Genomic DNA, 17,500 nt, shown 5'->3' on the forward strand with positions numbered 1-17,500 from the left:
GAAGTCCCGGAGTGCCCTGTGAATTTGTTGGGAAGAGACGGCTTATTCCAACTAGGACTTGTACTCAAACATGAATTAAACATAAATTAAAAAGAGAGGACCTCGATGTAACACTGGAAAACAGAGAAAGTACATTCTATTACACAATCGATATCCCAGACAAACCACAGTTAAACATGGGAAAGGCCCTGTTGTCTGCAGCCTTGCAGCTTATCACAAAAATAGAAGATAAAAAAGAATGTGATGAGCTGCAGTAATACAGAGAGCAGCATGCGTACCAATCCCACACACATTGTTAAATTCATTAAGACCAGACGCTACTGTGTTTACAGTAGTAGACATAAGTAATGCATTCTTTACAGTACCAATAGAAAATAACAGTCAATTTTGGTTTGCATTCACATTTGAGAAAAAAAAATATATATATATACTTTTACTAGATTACCGCAAGGTTACTGTGAAAGTCTAACTAATTATTCACAAGTTATGACAACACGCATGTCTTCTGGCATCTACAGATGGAGAGACATGCAAGGATTCATTGACTTTACTGCATCATCTAACAGAAGAGGAACATAAAGTCAACAAAAAATAAATTGCAATGATGTAAAAGACAAGTTAAATATCTAGGCCATAATTTAAGTATAGGAGGAAAGACTATATTAGAAGACAAGGAGAGCTATAGTCTTAAAAAATCCTAAACCACAGACGAAGAAACATATAATAATCATTTTTAGGTCTGACAAATTATTGTAGAGCATGGATTCCAAACTATGCAGAAATTGTTGCACCATTGTCAAAATTAATGTATAAAAACAACCTTAAAATGACATCACCTGTTTAATGGAGTACAGAGGCAGAAAAGGCCTTCTGTGACATTAAACAACATTTGGTGTCCAGTGCTGCGCTAGGCCTTCCAAATTTAATGATAAAACATTCATTCAAATGGTAGATTGTAAAAGCTATTGCATGACCTCCGTACTTACACAACAATACGGTGATAAGCTAAAACCAATAGCTTATTTTTCAACTAGAGAGCAGTTCACCCTTAAGGTCCCACATACAGTGTCTGCTCTCACAACCTTAAATCCAGCCACACTAATACCCTTACTTGATGAAGGCACGCAGCATGATTGACAGGAATTGGCTGAACAAGCTGCTGAATTAGTAGCATTAATCGAGGCATGCAAACTAATGAAAAATAAAGATGGTACAATCTATACTGATAGCCAATATGAGTATTCCACAACAAGACCGTAATTATTGTGAAAAACAAAGTGCAAAACTACAAAATGAAATTTACATTAGCAAAGAAAAAAAAAAAAAAAAGGGATGGTGGCACAGATAGATTGACACTTTACAGCCCTAAAAAATAGCAGAAAGAAACACGTGGGTTCATTTAACACACTGTAAAAGAGTCATTTCAGCTGAGTACTCAAACAGGGAAGGTGAGCAAAAGTCTGATAACGGAGCGGGAGCAGATGTGTAGATTCTGAAAACGCTTGCTGGTCAGTGAAGAAAAAAGACACCAACCCTTTTAGTGAGAACTCAGCAGAAAGGCACACCCACGTTGGTTATGAGATTCGCTAAGTTGTTACGTAGCAACTTTGGCTACTATGATGTTGGTTTTGTTTTTGTGGTACATGGGACGTCCCACCCTCAATGATAAAACCAATTTTTTTAGATAGAAAATCACCTACCAACTGGACCAATATGACAAACCCAATAATAAAAAAAAAAAATTCAAATCATTAACTCGTATCAAAAGGAGTACAGCTGATGATCAAAATTGTGGACATGGCCTCCAAACGCGGCAAAAAGGTTTAATATTTTGTGCCCCCCAAAATCAAGCTGCTTTAATCATAATTCCATATGCGGCTCTCACCAATGATGCTCAAGAGAATGGGCAGAATTGGGGATTTGGATATGACTGGTATGCAACTATAGGCTTTGGATGGGAACACCTCATTGGTGAAACAAGTTATGATTGGTCCAGTTGGTCAAAAAAAAAAAAAAAAAAAAAAAAAAAACAGCAAAAGAACATAGAAAGAAGTTTAACCTAAGCAAAACGGCTTGTGTTATATTGTGTATTGTATATTGTGTACTGTGTTATAGGAACAGTGTTAAACCAAAAATGCCATTGAAAACTTCAAAGAAAGGTGGACAAATTTTAATTTAATTTTAACAACATAACTACTGATGATTGGTTCCTTGTAAATCATGGGATCCTATATATCCCGTAAAAGAAGCAGATAAACACAAACCGATGTTTTCTACTTTAGTAGCACCAAATAATTTCACTTGTATAAACATGATTAATAAAGGAAAAAAAAATAAGGACCACTGAACGACACACAGTGTAAAGTAATCTTAAAAGTCGGACCAAATTTTGTGCCAGTGTCACGGAGCGACATCTGGTGGTGGTGCGGAGATGATAGACTGTTTGATAGATTACCTAAAGATATATCTAGATTATGCGCTATTATCACTTTGATATTGCATGTGTCAGTATACCCTATGCCTGTTCAAGATTTAATGGAAAGGGCACCAATGTTTTTGTCCAATCTAAAAACATATACAAAAAAGAGATTTGTCATGGCAGGGGCAAAATAATCCAACATACATCGACGCCAGGTGTTCCTCATGGGGGTTCCTAATCAATACAAATTGGGTGACCAGGTTGCAGGAGGATTTGAGTCTTTCATATGCTGGTGGTGTACGATTAATAAAAATGTTGATGGGATAAACTACATCCACTTCAATGTACAGAGATTAGGAAATTGGACTCAGAGTGGGTTGAAAGCTGTGCACGAGCAGCTCAAGGACGTTCCAAAGACCGCATAGCTGTCGACATGCTCCTCGCAAGAGAGGGAGGTGTTTGCGGTATGTTTGGAGAACAAACAATACTGCTTCAGATGGCAGCTTGACCAGAGCCATCGATGGTCTACGGACCCTCAATCAACACTCCTTGTGGGACAGCTCGAATGGACGTTTTTGGTAAATATAAAACCCTAATTACACCAATATTGATATCAATTGCTGTTTTTGCAGCCATTCTGACATTATGTGGATGTTGTTGTATCCCATGCATTCTGGCATTAATCAGTAAATTAATCACCACAGCCATAACCCCCATGGAGAAATCGTATGGAGCTGATGTATACTGTATGATGATAATGATGATTATGATGATAATGATGATTTTGCTTTACCTGATTTGTTACCTGATACAGATGATTACAATGTTTAAACTACAACATTCATATATGACAATTTTACTCTGAGTGTAAATGTATTTGTTTCATAAAAATGATTCTACAGTTAAAAATCGAAATGAAGTGACTGTAAGATGATATGAGAATTTGTGCAAATACATGATAAACAGGAGGGAAATGTTAGATAAATTGTAGAAGTTATCATTTATTTGCTTAGCTTGCATTAGTATAATGGACAATTTTAGATGTCTCGCCTTCAAAAAGAAGACTCAGCATCATCCGATGGAAGGGCGCCTGGACCAAGGACGTGATCGGATGTGGTCGGGTCGTGACAGGTCTTGGTTCAATATTATGTGTTGTGTCTTATTACTTAGAATACTATGTCTGGGAAAAAACCCTCTTATTATCAAATATTTTGTGTTGTGTCTTATTGCTTAGAACATTATGATTTGTAAATCCCTCCTATTTCAAATAAAAGCAGGAGCGAGGGGGGGGGGATTGTTTAGAGCGTGTTGAGAGGCTGTGATCTGAACAATCTCCCATACGCCCTCCTCATGAGAAAAAGAAACCAGCGTCTTCATTACTTTTGTGTCTATTTTTTATAATGTTGGGTAAAATAAATCCAACAGTATATATGTATATATATATATATATATATATATATATATGTATATATATATGTATATATATATATATATATATATATATATATATATGTATATATATATATATATATGTATATATATATATATATATATATGTATATATATATATATGTATATATATATATATGTATATATATATATATATGTATATATATATGTATGTATATATGTATATATATATGTATGTATATATATGTATGTATGTATATATATATATACATATATATATGTATGTGTATATGTATGTATATATATATATGTATATATATATATGTATATATATATGTATATATATACATATATATATGTATGTATATATATATATATGTATATATATATATATATATACATATATATATGTGAGTCACTGATGGTGCAGGCAGCGTGGGTTCAGTTCCCACTCAGTGACCGTGTGAATGTGAGTGCCAATGGTTGTCCGTGTCTATATGTGCCCTGCGACTGGCGACCAGTTCAGGGTGTAGTCAGCCTCTCACCCGAAGTCAGCTGGGATAGGCTCCAGCGTCCCGCGACCCTAACCAGGATAAGCGGTGTTGAAAATGGATGGATGGATGGATGGATATATATATGTATGTATATATATATATGTATGTATATATATATATATATATATGTATGTATATATATGTATGTGTATATATATATATATATATATATATATATATGTATATATATATATATATATGTATGTATATATATATATATATGTATGTATATATATATGTATGTATATATATATATATATGTATGTATATATATATATATATATATATATATATATATATGTATGTATATATATATATATATATATATATATATGTATATATATATATATATATATGTATATATATATATATATATATATATGTATGTATATATATATATATATATATATATGGGGGGTGCGGGACAAAATAAAGCTTGTGTAGCTGGTCTCGCCCCTTTTTGTATCTGGGGTCCTTGTGTTGCAGTCTCCTAATGTGCCATTTTTACACAAACTGCATAATTTGGGTTTTTCTGCGTTTTTTGCGACAGATGTGTGCAATGTAGGTAATTCAAAAATGTCAATTAAGCAAGGGGGCTGTAAACCCCCTACCAAAAAAAAGATAAAGCCTTTATAATCTGTATCAAGTTGAACGGCTATCAAATTTCATGTTTCCTTTGGGGACAGTTTGAAACAAGTTTTGATTAGCTTCATATTGTGCATGCAGGAAAAATCAGATGACAGATGTTAAAAATGGTGTGTGTTTAAGTCTGCTTCCAAAGCACACAAAAGTGCACCCAGTTGGGAAACCTGTGTAAACTGTGCCACTTATCTTTTTTTTTTTTTTTTTTTTTTCCTCTCCCCCCCCCCAATCCAGTCTCAAGTGTGCTTATAAAAGGACCCTCTGACTGCAGCTCACTCTGCTGACCCGGAGACCGTCCACCATGAAGCATTTCCTTTCGGCGCTACTGCTGCTCAGCTACTTGGGTAAACTCAATCAATGACACATGGAAAGCATTTATTCACCAGCCTTTATCCATGTACTAGTAGACTCTTCGGCCTTGCTAGTAATAGGACGAGGGCGCACTGTTAGAAAAACTCATGCAAGTAAAAACATTTTCCACTGTGACATTTCTACATGCTCGTATAGCTACCTGTTACTAGTGAGGCAAAACTGCACTAATGGTACTAGTCACATGCAATATGTTAACTATTTATACACTAGTAACAGTTGTCAACTATTCCAGTTTTGCCTCAATACTAGTCAGGGACTCGTGTTCCCTTCTGTGAATTGTCGAAGATCATACGAGTAAAAAGTACATGGATTTTACTGTAAGATGCATATTAAAAGCAAATTGCTTTACTTACTATTGGTAACCTTTTCACTTCTCGTGCCACTTGGCATACTAGTGTACAAAACTTTGAAGTAAACTAGTGTGCTGCATTAGTAACACTCTGAGGTTCAACTAGTAGGCATGTATGGAAAGCAACTTGATAATTTTGATCCTTTAGTCAGCTTAAGCTCAATGTACGAGTACGCCCTTTGTCCTCACTAGTAAGAATTAATTGCACTAGTGAGAGTTGCACATACTAAAAACCTTTCTAGTGATGTTTTTCCATTAGTGCCACTTTTGTCCTACTACTACTACGCTCTGTCGTCAGTATTGTAAGACAATTCGGTGGAAAACTAGGGTGCACTAGAGCGAATGTCTTAAATTTATATAGACTTTCACATTTCTGCACACAAGTAGGATAGCAGTTTTCACGAGTGAGAAAACTGCACGAGCAGACAGCTGCATGCTACTAGTGACAATTGTTCGTCAGCACCTAGCACAGCGCTTGTCAAATTTTGAGCAAAAAAGACTTTGCTCTCACGCTGTCCTTCAATGTAGGAAGGAAAAATGTAGTTGCGGTAAATTAAACTGCACTCAAATGCTGCTAATATTTTTCAATTGGAACGTAATTCAATGTCATGTACCAGTAGAGGGAGCGCTTGTACCAGTTTTGAGACTGATCTTGCGGATCGCTAGTGTTTGTAGCGTGGCGATGTCAGACTAGTGTGCAGAAACGTTCAGTAGTGGAAAAATATTACTAGTTGACCTACCAATACACAATAAGGAATAAATGTTTTTCCAAAATTCAATGAACACTTTGTCATACTCTATGCTCAACACCCCCCCCCCCCCTTGTTGCAGGAGCTGCTGTGTTGTCGGCCGCCCCCGAGCATGTCAGGTGGTGCGTCAAGTCGGACAAGGAGCAAGAAAAGTGCTCGGACTTGGCCACCAAGGCGCCAGTGTTCTCCTGTGTGCAAAAAGCAGACTCCAAAGGATGCATCAAAGCCATTCATGTGAGCATCAAAATCATTGTTTTCAAATGGGATTTCTTAAAGCGACAGCATGGTATTGAATGGTTGACACTGCTGCCTCGCCTTCCAAGGTTGTGGGTTTGAATGGTGTATGTTCTCTGTGCTTGCATGGGTTTTTGTCTGCGTGCTCCGGCTTACCACATGCATGTTAGGTGAATTAAATAGTGCCCTGTGATTGGCTGTCCACTTCAGGTTATGCCACATCTCGCCCAGTCAAAAGTAACCACAGTTGCTGCTAGTCACCTTTTTGGAAAATGGTTGTACCCACCAAAAGTTGCTAGATTTGTCACATTTGCTTTTGAGAACTGGTTGTGAGAGATCTGGGAAATTGACTAAAGCTGCTTAATTGGCACCGAAAAAAATGCTAAATCTTACCTCGAAGAAGAATCACTTTTTCTTGACATGAACGTACTGTACTTTTTTTAAACATTTTCAGCAAGACCAAGGTAAGATCGTTTTAACAATCTTATCAAGTCAATTCTTGAGTTCCATTGGCAGATATTTCTTAAAATGAGATACATATATATGCATGTATGTGAATATGTATATATGTGTGTGTGTATATATGTGTGCTCAGAAAACGCTCGGGGATATATATATATATTATATATGCCAAGGGAATAGTTTGAATTAAGATTCTTAAAACAAGATTTTGCTTTCTAAAAAGTTTTGTCTTGCTGATGAGTTAGAAAAAGTCACAACTCTTGTGAACAGTAGGTAAGCTTAGGCATTTTTGCAGTTTGGGAAGGTAAGAGTACATGCCAAAAGTTGAGATTGTTTGCGAGCTTTCTTTAAAGAAAAAAAATTGTTGTTAGAGGGCTGTGAAAGATGCCAAGTTGGCAACACTAGCTCTGAGAAGTTGCTCATAAGAGGACTTTTCATTGTCCTCCGAACAGGCTGGAACAGCCGACGCCATCACGTTGGATGGAGGAGACATCTACACTGCAGGACTGGAGAACTTCAAACTCCATCCCATAATTGCAGAAGACTATGGTGCCAGTAAGTCACCCGAAACAATGTCAACAATCCATTAAAGGTCCCATGCCAGCGAATTTTGTTTTTTTTATTTATTTTTTTTGTCCCGTTTGTTTGTAAGAATTTGGGTTGGTGAGGCCCTTTTTCGAGCTCTTCTAGTTGGTATTGCCTCAGAATTGTGAGATGGATTTGATATAATTCAGCTGTTACAGCTACTACTGTTAATTTAAATATTGAAAATGGCTTTGCTCTTATATTTCATGTGGCTATTACAGTGGCTTGTCGTGGCCAAGCATTCACATTTTGCTCACATGGAACCCAGAAATTCAGTTCAGTGGGCAGACAATTTAATAATTAACTAGCTACATCACAAACGCACGGTCTGATCCGGTCGTTTTTCAAACCTTTTGCATTCAATCGCAGACCGACTACATCTGTGTCCCTCATTTTGACCCATGTTTGGCTTAAAACACTCAATTGCTTTTGTTCGCATAGGACCTTAAATTCTGGCCATTTTGCACAACTGATAAATGCTGTCTTGACGCGATTGTTGACACAACATACAACATTTATCACTGCTGACAAATGTCTCCTCCCCAAATCAGATGTTGGAATACAAAGGCTGACATGAGGTAGCATGGTGCCACAGGGCCAGAAAATACAATGAGTGGTAATGGAAGCTAGGAATTGTGGTCAGAAATGTAGAACGGGTAAAACACTTTTCTTTCCCATAGATGGGAAGAGAAATCGCTCAAAACACTCCCACACCGTGGAATAATTGCTCAGGATATTAAAGGGCAATGACTCCTTGATCTCGAGTTGAAAGCAATGCTAAAATTTAGGCTGATTGGCAATGATTACCTTGTTTAACATTTGATTGATCTGACCATTTTCTGAATGGGAGGGGGAAAATATATGCCAACACGTCCTGCATCACAAGATGATTGCTCCGAATAATAGTTTAGGCACTCAATAATCAGTCCTTTGCTGGCTGTTTGCAAGTGAGACAAATGCTCAAATTTGGCCCGATTGTCAGCCCCGAGTGTTTTCTGAGCACATCGGGGAGTAAAATTCATCAATGCACCCACACCACAGGTTAATCGCTCAATCTTTTAGACTCCTTACAATCACCCCTTTGAAGACTTTGATCAGGAGGAATCTGAATCAAAATAAGACTGATCATTGTGTACCCAAATTCATTTTCGATCAGCTGGTATTGACCACATTCATTTTTCTGGAGAAATGGTTGCACAGCAACTTAACTTTTTTTTAATTATGCAATGTGCTCAGCATCTGATAGCTGTTATTACGCCGTCGCCGTGGTTAAGAAGGGAACAGACTTTGGTATCCGGGACCTGGCGGGGAAGAGATCTTGCCACACTGGTTTGGGAAAATCTGCTGGCTGGAACATCCCAATTGGCACTCTGATCAAGTTGGGTGTGTTGAAGTGGGGAGGCATTGAGGAACAAACTATTGAAGCTGGTGAGTGATGTCTCGTGTTAAAGTTATAGACATAAGTTGAGCTATTTTGAACCTTTTATTTATTTGCAGCGGTGGGTAGCTTCTTCTCTCAGAGCTGTGCCCCCGGAGCAGAAAAGGGTTCCAAACTGTGCAAAGGCTGCGACGGAGACTGCTCACGGTCTCACAATGAACCCTACTACGACTATGGCGGTGCATTCCAGTAAGTGCAGTGGGTCCCCCGCTGTATCGCATATTTTTAAGCGGTTTTAATGGGTTTCGGCAGTATGCTGGCCAGTCCAAATTTAATTGAGCAAGTTCCACAGCAGGCCAAAAATGTACCAGAGCTCTACTGAAAGAACAGCAAAGAAACTGAAACAGCCCCACTGTATTTAGTCCTGACTGGTCACCAGCAGGAGATTACTCCAAGGTTCTCTAAGATGGAGAAAAGGGGTCACCAACCTTTTTGAAACAAAGAGCTCCCTCTTGGATATTGATTGAAATATCAGTTGGCTAGATTCTTCTGAAATTTGCTCATTACTGTAAATCATGTTATGTGAAGACACTGCTCATTAATTACTCACAATGATTAGGAAACAGATGTATCAACATGCAACACTATTTCTAGAAATCTCTGCCGGTGTTTACATTTTCAAATTATCACTTTAACATTCCGAGGAAATCGCAATGTCCCATAACTGGTGTTCCAGCTTTAGAAGAGTCCTGTGGTCCTTGTGGACTACCTGGTGCCCATGGTATATTCGGAGTGACCAGAAGGCAGTGCAGAGACCTGCGCACTCGGCTAAAATAGTGAAATTTTCCTTTTAGTCAGGACTTGACAGAAGCATTCCGGATGTACTGCATCCATACACTCTAGTCAATGGAGTGACAGTGAATCTCCAGGCCCATGTTCACCTGCTGTCTGTGACTCAAATCTGCATTTGTGAATGTGCATGTTATAGCTCCATATTGGCTGCCATCATTGAAGAATGTACAGATCGAACAAAGGGGGTCGGGGGTGGGGGGGGGGGGGGGTCTCAGAACAGACCCTTGCGGAAACCCCACAGGTTGTTCTGAGACAGTTGCCAGTTTCAACAAGCTCTGTTCCTTGATATACTTGAACCAGTTTAGAGCAGTCAACTGGCAAGACACAGCTTAAAGCAAGCATCCTTTGTAGCTTGGACAGTGTCAACAGGCACTAAATACTTGAAACAGTTTTGTTTAAATCTATTAGTGGGTGGGAGGGATAAAACAATTTTCTGAAGTTTTCACCCATTGTGGGTTGGTCTGTAAGGCACACATTGACTCACTCTTTGCATTCAGCTCACTAACAAGCTCAACAACCGTCTGTCACTAGGTGCCTAGTAGAAGATGCTGGAGATGTGGCGTTTGTCAAGCATCTGACTGTACCAGGTGAGTTCCTTCAAGGTACTCCCTTGGATTTAATTTTATTGCTTAGTCATGTCTAAAGATATTGGCAACCCGGCGTTCCTGTTCAATTTCAAGCATGTGTCCTTGAGGCTGCTTCATGGTTCAGTCATGATTGGTATCCACCAAATTCTTTCAGGTTATGAAAAATATATTAAAGAATCCTCATTCTCCCAAATGAGCCAGAATCAGAAGTGGGTATGCTATACAGATGGGTGATGATGAATTGGATTATTATTTATTTTATTTTTTTTCCCCCCCCCAATATGGGTGTTAGTTACTATCATTTGGAGGGTGGTTGTGAGGGCCCATAAGTCGGCTCCGCCAGCTGTAATTTTTTGCTATAGTTCATGTATTTTGAAGATTACTATAAATCTCAACAGTTGTCAATTTGGACAAATGTAATATTTATTTGCAGAGAGCGAGAAGGCCAACTATGAGCTGTTGTGTGTGGACAACACCAGAGCACCAATTGACAACTACGAAGAATGCCACCTGGCCAGGGTACCTGCCCATGCTGTGGTCACCCGCCAAGACCCGGAGATGGCAGACTTGATCTGGCGAAGCGTCACCACAGTGCAGGTAAGATGTACACTTGATTTGAGAAATGTGTTCATGTGTATTTTTAATTTTTAATTTTTTTGTTTTCTGCCTTGGAGGGGCTTAAATCGGGTAAGATGCACACTTGATTTGAGAAATGTGTTTTTTGTGCACGTTTCTTTATCAAAACAGGGCTTCAACCTGTTCTCCTCCGCTCCGTACGCACCCGCCAAGAACCTGATGTTCAAAGACTCCACACAGAAACTGGTCCGGCTGCCTCCCCACACAAACTCCTTTTTGTATTTGGGTGCCGGCTACATGAGCACCGTTCGCTCTCTGAACAAAGGTAACGACAAACTCAATCTAACTCAGCTGAACACTTGAACAATTTTGGGTCTTGTTTGTTTTTTCTCCTCCCCCCCAGAGATCACTGCAGCTGGATCCAGCGCCATCATGTGGTGTTCCGTGGGCCACAGCGAGAAAAAGAAATGTGACTCATGGAGTGTCAATGGCATGGTGGATGGCGAAAACAAAATTATGTGTCAGACTGCCCCCAGTGTGGAAGAGTGCCTTAAGATGATCATGGTAAGATGACAAATGTATTCTGAACATTTATGCAATTTAAGGGTCTGCATTATAACCCACAAGTCACTCTATAGCACCCCCTGGAAAGTTTGGAAAATTAGCCGCAAAAAAACGTTTTTCACCAATCAACCCCATATTGGATAGGCATCTTTAGTCACGGAATGCACAGTTTAATGCACCATACCTGGAATGGAACAGGAAGGCAGCCATTTCACCCAGTAACACCCATGGAAAGGGAGAAAAATTATCACCATCACCAGTTTCATCGATACAAAACCGGGTGGACATGTTGATTATAACAGGATGCATTAAAGGCAAAGACCCATGCCTGAAAATGAAAACAAAGTCTGCCTTTTGGGTTTGAAGCAGATCTTTCATTTACTTTAGAGTAAAGAGGCAGATGCAGTGGCAGTGGATGGGGGAGAGGTGTACACTGCCGGACAGTGCGGTCTGGTTCCAGCCATGGTGGAGCAGTACGATGAAGGTACAGGAAGCGAATATTCAATATTGTTCCTCTCTCACCCACCCCAATTGTTTCTCAATGAGTTACATCTGTACCTCTTGCCCCCACAGCCAAGTGCAGCATATCTGGAGGTAAGCAATGTATTTTTCTATACTGCTTGTTCCTCATTAGGGTCTCAGGTGGGCTCTTTCCGAGCTGACTGGGTGAGCGAAGCGGGTACAGCTGGGATTGGTTGCCAGTCAGCGGGCACGTACAATATAGACAAGCATTCACACCCTAGGACAATACAGTGGATGACTGTTTCCATGACGAACATGCATGATTTTCGGCAAGTTATTTTCTGAGGGTTTCTTGGTGAAGAAAACAATTTAAATCCTATTGTGGCGTGTGTAGCCTCGTCATCGTCCTACTACGCAGTCGCCGTGGTCAAGAAGGGTTCCGGGGTGACCTGGGCCAACCTGAGGGGGAAGCGGTCCTGCCACACAGGCTTTGGCAGAAACGCCGGCTGGAACATTCCCATGGGTAAAATCCACAAGGAGACCGGCAGCTGCGAGTTCAGTAAGTAGACCCATATTTGAAATGACAGTATAAATTCTAACTTGCAATTGTTGCGGTAGAGTTTGTTGTAGACTCAAGTGGAACCATATTGATGCTAGAAGTAAATGTTTTGCAATATTTTGAATGCTGTATTTCCAAACTTTTTGTCAACTCTGATGTATAATCAGTAACACCCCAAGGTACATTTGATTGGGACACATCATGACAAATTGGTGTAATGCACCCACAGGATAATCAAAGGAGGGGTTGGTATAATATTCAAATTTGCGATTACTACCTTAATCCCAAACAAACTCATGAATTGCTAGTCTGACCTGACTTTGAATTGCAGACTGAGGTTTTTGACAGCGCACGGGGCTTACTTTGGATTGGTGTCGTGAAACTTAAAAAATTGTCTTCCTTTTGAGTATTCCTTTTTATGCAACATTTTAAACTGGGTGGGGGAAAAATCGCATGCAGTTGTTGCCAGAGACATACTTGTTCGCTTCTGTTTTTAGGTGGTCCTTCAGAGTCTAATCTTTTGGGCTTTTACTTGTGGCAGTTCGCTGAAAATAAAGAGGCGTCGTCAGGCTTTTGGTAATCCTTAATTTGTGTTGGTGTTGTAGCAGAGGGTGTGTAGGTAAAAAGATAAGACTCGGGCCGCACAGATTTGAGTGCCAAGGGCATTGGTGTGATTGTCCATGTGGCAGTCACCAACAGGCTTGGTTCTCTGCAGATGGGCTCAGTTTGTTTGCAAAGCCGACAGTGGGGATGACCAGGTTAATTGGCTTGTGGCACTTGTCACAAGTTAAACCAGGCCAGTTTGTTTGTTGCAGTGAGGTCAGTCTGCCTTTTGAAACCAGTCTTTGGGTGCATTGATCAAGGGAATGCGCCAGTTCTTACGGGGTTGATTTTCGCTTGATGGGGACGCCAGGCAATCTCACTCCAACTGGTGTGTAGTCTGCATACTAGGGAAAACTGCAATGCGCTTTCAGTTCCAGTGACGATGTAGCAATGTCCCGGACAAATTTACTTCTAAAAAAAGTTGAATAAAATACATCATGCCCTGTGCCATTTCTTCAGGCAAGTTCTTCAGTAGCGGCTGCGCCCCTGGAGCTCCGTCCGGCTCGCCGTTCTGCTCTCAGTGTGCAGGCAGTGGGAAACCTGTGAATGACAAATTCAAGTGCCAACCCAGTTCAGAGGAAAAGTACTACGGCTATGCTGGGGCCTTTAGGTAAAATTCTTCATGCAACTATGAAGAGCATTCAGAAAACAGCAGTCTACTTCTCAAGCTAGAATGTCTGGAGTCTATCCCAGCTGACTGAACATGATTCTAACATTCTAACTTCAACTGAGACCGTTCTGGGGGGGGCGACAACAAAATTTGAAAAAGTTAGACAGCACCCCCCACCAATCTACAGAATTAACTTAAGCAGACAAAGTGGAACCTTGATAGAACAGACAAAGAGGGGTGGGGTCCTACAATATAACTGTTGCCCATTTGTTTTTGGGTTTTTTTTTTGTTTCTCCCCTCCCCCAGGCCATATGCACCCATTTTACTATATAGAACAGTTTTTTTGTGGCCTTAGCGCCCAGTACAGCAGTTATGGTGAATGTAAAGAATGTTAACTGTCACATTTTATCCAAACTTGGCACGCTGGCGTGCATGGTGATGTTGATGTACAGTACTCATCATAGGAGCCTCTTTAATGAGCTGTGAGGAATTGGTGTGCCTCAGAGTTCCAAATCTGTTGCCAAAGTCATTGACGAAAAATGACTTATTCCAGAGACTTTTGACCTCTTCAGAGTGAGTGCCACAGCCATGCTGCGCGCTCTCTGGTGTGAGTTTATACACAATAAATTTCACCATCATCACATGGCTGTCACGCCAATGCCCCACATTCAACATGGTTGCTTGGAGGCATTCCTTTGGGAATTGGATCTGACCGTAACTGAGTCTCTCATTCTCTGACTGCATTGCGCCGCAACAGCCAATTCTGGAATTAAGACTTTGTCGATGGCAGTTAAAGTGACAAATGGAGACTATTTTTGGACACTGTTCAGTCCGGTTTATTGGGGTTCCACTGTCTTAGCTTAGTTTGGAAATGGCTGCATTCAAGGATGGAAGCTTGATCTTTTTTTCCTTTTCAGATGTCTTGTTGAGGGTGCTGGTGACGTGGCCTTCATTAAACACACAATTGTTGAGGAAAACAGTGACGGTAACAACCTTAGACACCACACATACACCCGCCAGTACCAAAACGATCATATTTGTGCTCCTTTGCAGGTAAGGGTCCAGCCTGGGCAGCAGATGTCTTGAGCAGTGACTATGAGCTCATTTCCCCCACCAAGGGTCCGGTGCCAATCACAGACTTTGAGTCTTGCCACCTGGCGGCCACCCCGGCACATGCTGTGGTGACCCGTCCCGAGACACGCAACAAAGTTGTCAGTATTCTCCAGGAACAGCAGGTAGGGAAATGCATCCAGTGCGCTGTCTCACCTAATTGTTATTCTTGCACTCAAAAGTTGGCAACATTGGGTGAAATCTGGGCATGACCCAAAAATGCGTTCTTTAGAGGTCAACTTAATGTCACATTCTCCAAACTTTAATTCCTAGGCCAGGTTCGGAAGAAGCGGCAGCGACCCCAGTTTCAAAATGTTCAAGTCTGATCCTGAGCAGAACCTCCTCTTCAAAGACTCCACCAAATGTCTCCAGGAGGTGCCAAGCGGATACAACTATAAGAGCTTCTTAGGACCAGATTACATGGATGCCATGACCTCACTGAGGCAGTGCAGCGATGCCACTCCAGGTTTGGGATGCTTTTGGACTCAAACCACCCTGGAAATATGGAATTAGTCTGTTATAACAGAAATGGTCACATAGTGAAAATGCTTTTTTTTCCCCCCTTTTGCTCTTTCACACAGATCTGGAGAAATTGTGCACGTCCCACACCTGTCAGCAGACAAACTAGATGGCTCAACATCTTTTCCATGATGCATACTGATGCTACATTGTATTGTCTCTCTGATCTCAACATGCTCAATCGCCACTTACAAATCAATACTTATCCCTACACAAATATTCAAGACCTATTTTGCAAACTGTTTTTCTAACATGTACCTCATCTATCAAATAAAGCCTTTTCAATCCCTTACAAAATCTTGCTCTGAATCATTACCAAAAAGTACATTAGTGTTGTAGTCAACGTACTGGATAAGATATTCAGTTTTAGATTTTTGTTCAACACTTGCCACCTGTGTATATATGTATATATAAATTCACCCTGATTATCGGTATGTTTGTACTCTGCTTAACATTCACAATTGTCAGGCATGATGTTTTCATCTTTAGTAACTCTTGAAGACATCTTATGTAAAACGCCACATTGTAGATGTTTAAAGTTCCTACGGGTGTTTTTTCCCAGTCTCCTGCTATAGGGTTCCACAATTTACTCGAGCTGGAAGGAGTTTCTTTGACGTTTTGCCGAATGTGGCAGTTGATATATATGTTCATCGAGAACGTAGAGTTACGACAAGTGGAAGTGTTACTAGCTCAATTTACCGATGCGACCACGTAAACCTTTTGGCTCCTTTCTTTGGGTAATGTTGACATGGTAAACATTGGAATAATACAAAGATCAGTGTCATATCAATTTATCTGTTACCATTACGTCCATACACAATACAACTTTGAGTACAATCCAGTCCTCAGTACTCATTTCAATACTCATTACAATGAGTCGATGTAAGTACAGTATGTCAGGATTTAGTTAATGTAGCTCAGAATTATGGCATTTATTTGCCAGGTTAATGTAACTAGGAAATATGAGATTATTATATTTAAGTGCCTTGAGATACAAGTGACTCCTTGTGAGTTTGTTTTAGATTCGAGCAGTCGTTTGGCCGACTTTTTGCTTTGACTTGCGAGCTAAATTTTGAAATATGAGCACTGTATGTTGGCAGTGATATCAAATCACTTCACAACAGGCAGCAGTTGAAAAATTCTTGGAAAAAAAGTGGCTTCAAGCTGTTTAATGCCACTCCTCGTTGAAGTTTACTGTCAAATCAAACATCAAACAAAGAGAATTACATGTCATGTATTTAAAACAACCACGTAGATTTAAGTCTGATTAGCTTGATGCTAATGAACAATGCATTGGTGTCGCCGTATTATAATCCTTTAAACGGATATTTGTACACAAACGGTTGAGCAACACATGTAAACAGATAATATAACAATACTCAGACATATATTCTTTATCCTCTGAAAAATTACAAATATTTCTGCATCTGACTGAGGCGTTTTAACCGGTTTATGGATATCCGTATGTCTGTTTTATAATGCCCCCAGGTGTCCAAAGCGCACATACCAGAAGGAACAGCACCATGTCATTGAATTGAAGCAAACAATGTGGCAAAAACTTTTAATTCCTTACAATTTATTTAACCATGTCATGACTGTATAATTTTATTCAGTACAATATTATTGAATGCTATTTTTATTCTTAAAGCCACATTAAAAACGTTTTTTTGGTGGGGTGGGGGGTGGGGGGGTGGTTTGGGCTGAGACAGATTAATAGCATTTACATTCATTTCAATGGGGAAAGATTATTTGAAATACAAGCATTTTGGGTGATGAGCATGGTCATGGAACCAATTAAACTGATCTTAAGGCACTGCTGTATGTGTATATGTATATATATATATATATATATATATATATATATATATATATATATATAAAAATATGTATGTCTACATATATAT

The 17,500-nt window shown here is 39.7% G+C and overlaps 1 protein-coding gene across 1 annotated transcript; it reads left to right on the forward strand.

Moving 5' to 3' along the window:
• Positions 1–5,253: 5,253 nt before the first annotated feature.
• LOC133488685 (serotransferrin-like) lies at positions 5,254–15,893 on the forward strand. Its single transcript, XM_061796871.1, has 17 exons — positions 5,254–5,369; positions 6,578–6,729; positions 7,644–7,746; positions 9,013–9,204; positions 9,274–9,403; positions 10,538–10,593; positions 11,027–11,190; positions 11,341–11,494; positions 11,573–11,733; positions 12,121–12,217; positions 12,307–12,327; positions 12,590–12,754; positions 13,817–13,967; positions 14,885–14,952; positions 15,021–15,202; positions 15,351–15,543; positions 15,659–15,893. The coding sequence occupies exons 1-17, from the start codon at positions 5,327–5,329 to the stop codon at positions 15,703–15,705; spliced, it is 2,079 nt and encodes a 692-aa protein (XP_061652855.1). The 5' UTR covers positions 5,254–5,326; the 3' UTR covers positions 15,706–15,893.
• Positions 15,894–17,500: the final 1,607 nt, after the last annotated feature.

This window comes from Phyllopteryx taeniolatus, chromosome 14 (genome assembly GCF_024500385.1).
Source record: "Phyllopteryx taeniolatus isolate TA_2022b chromosome 14, UOR_Ptae_1.2, whole genome shotgun sequence".
Classification (NCBI taxonomy): domain Eukaryota; kingdom Metazoa; phylum Chordata; class Actinopteri; order Syngnathiformes; family Syngnathidae; genus Phyllopteryx; species Phyllopteryx taeniolatus.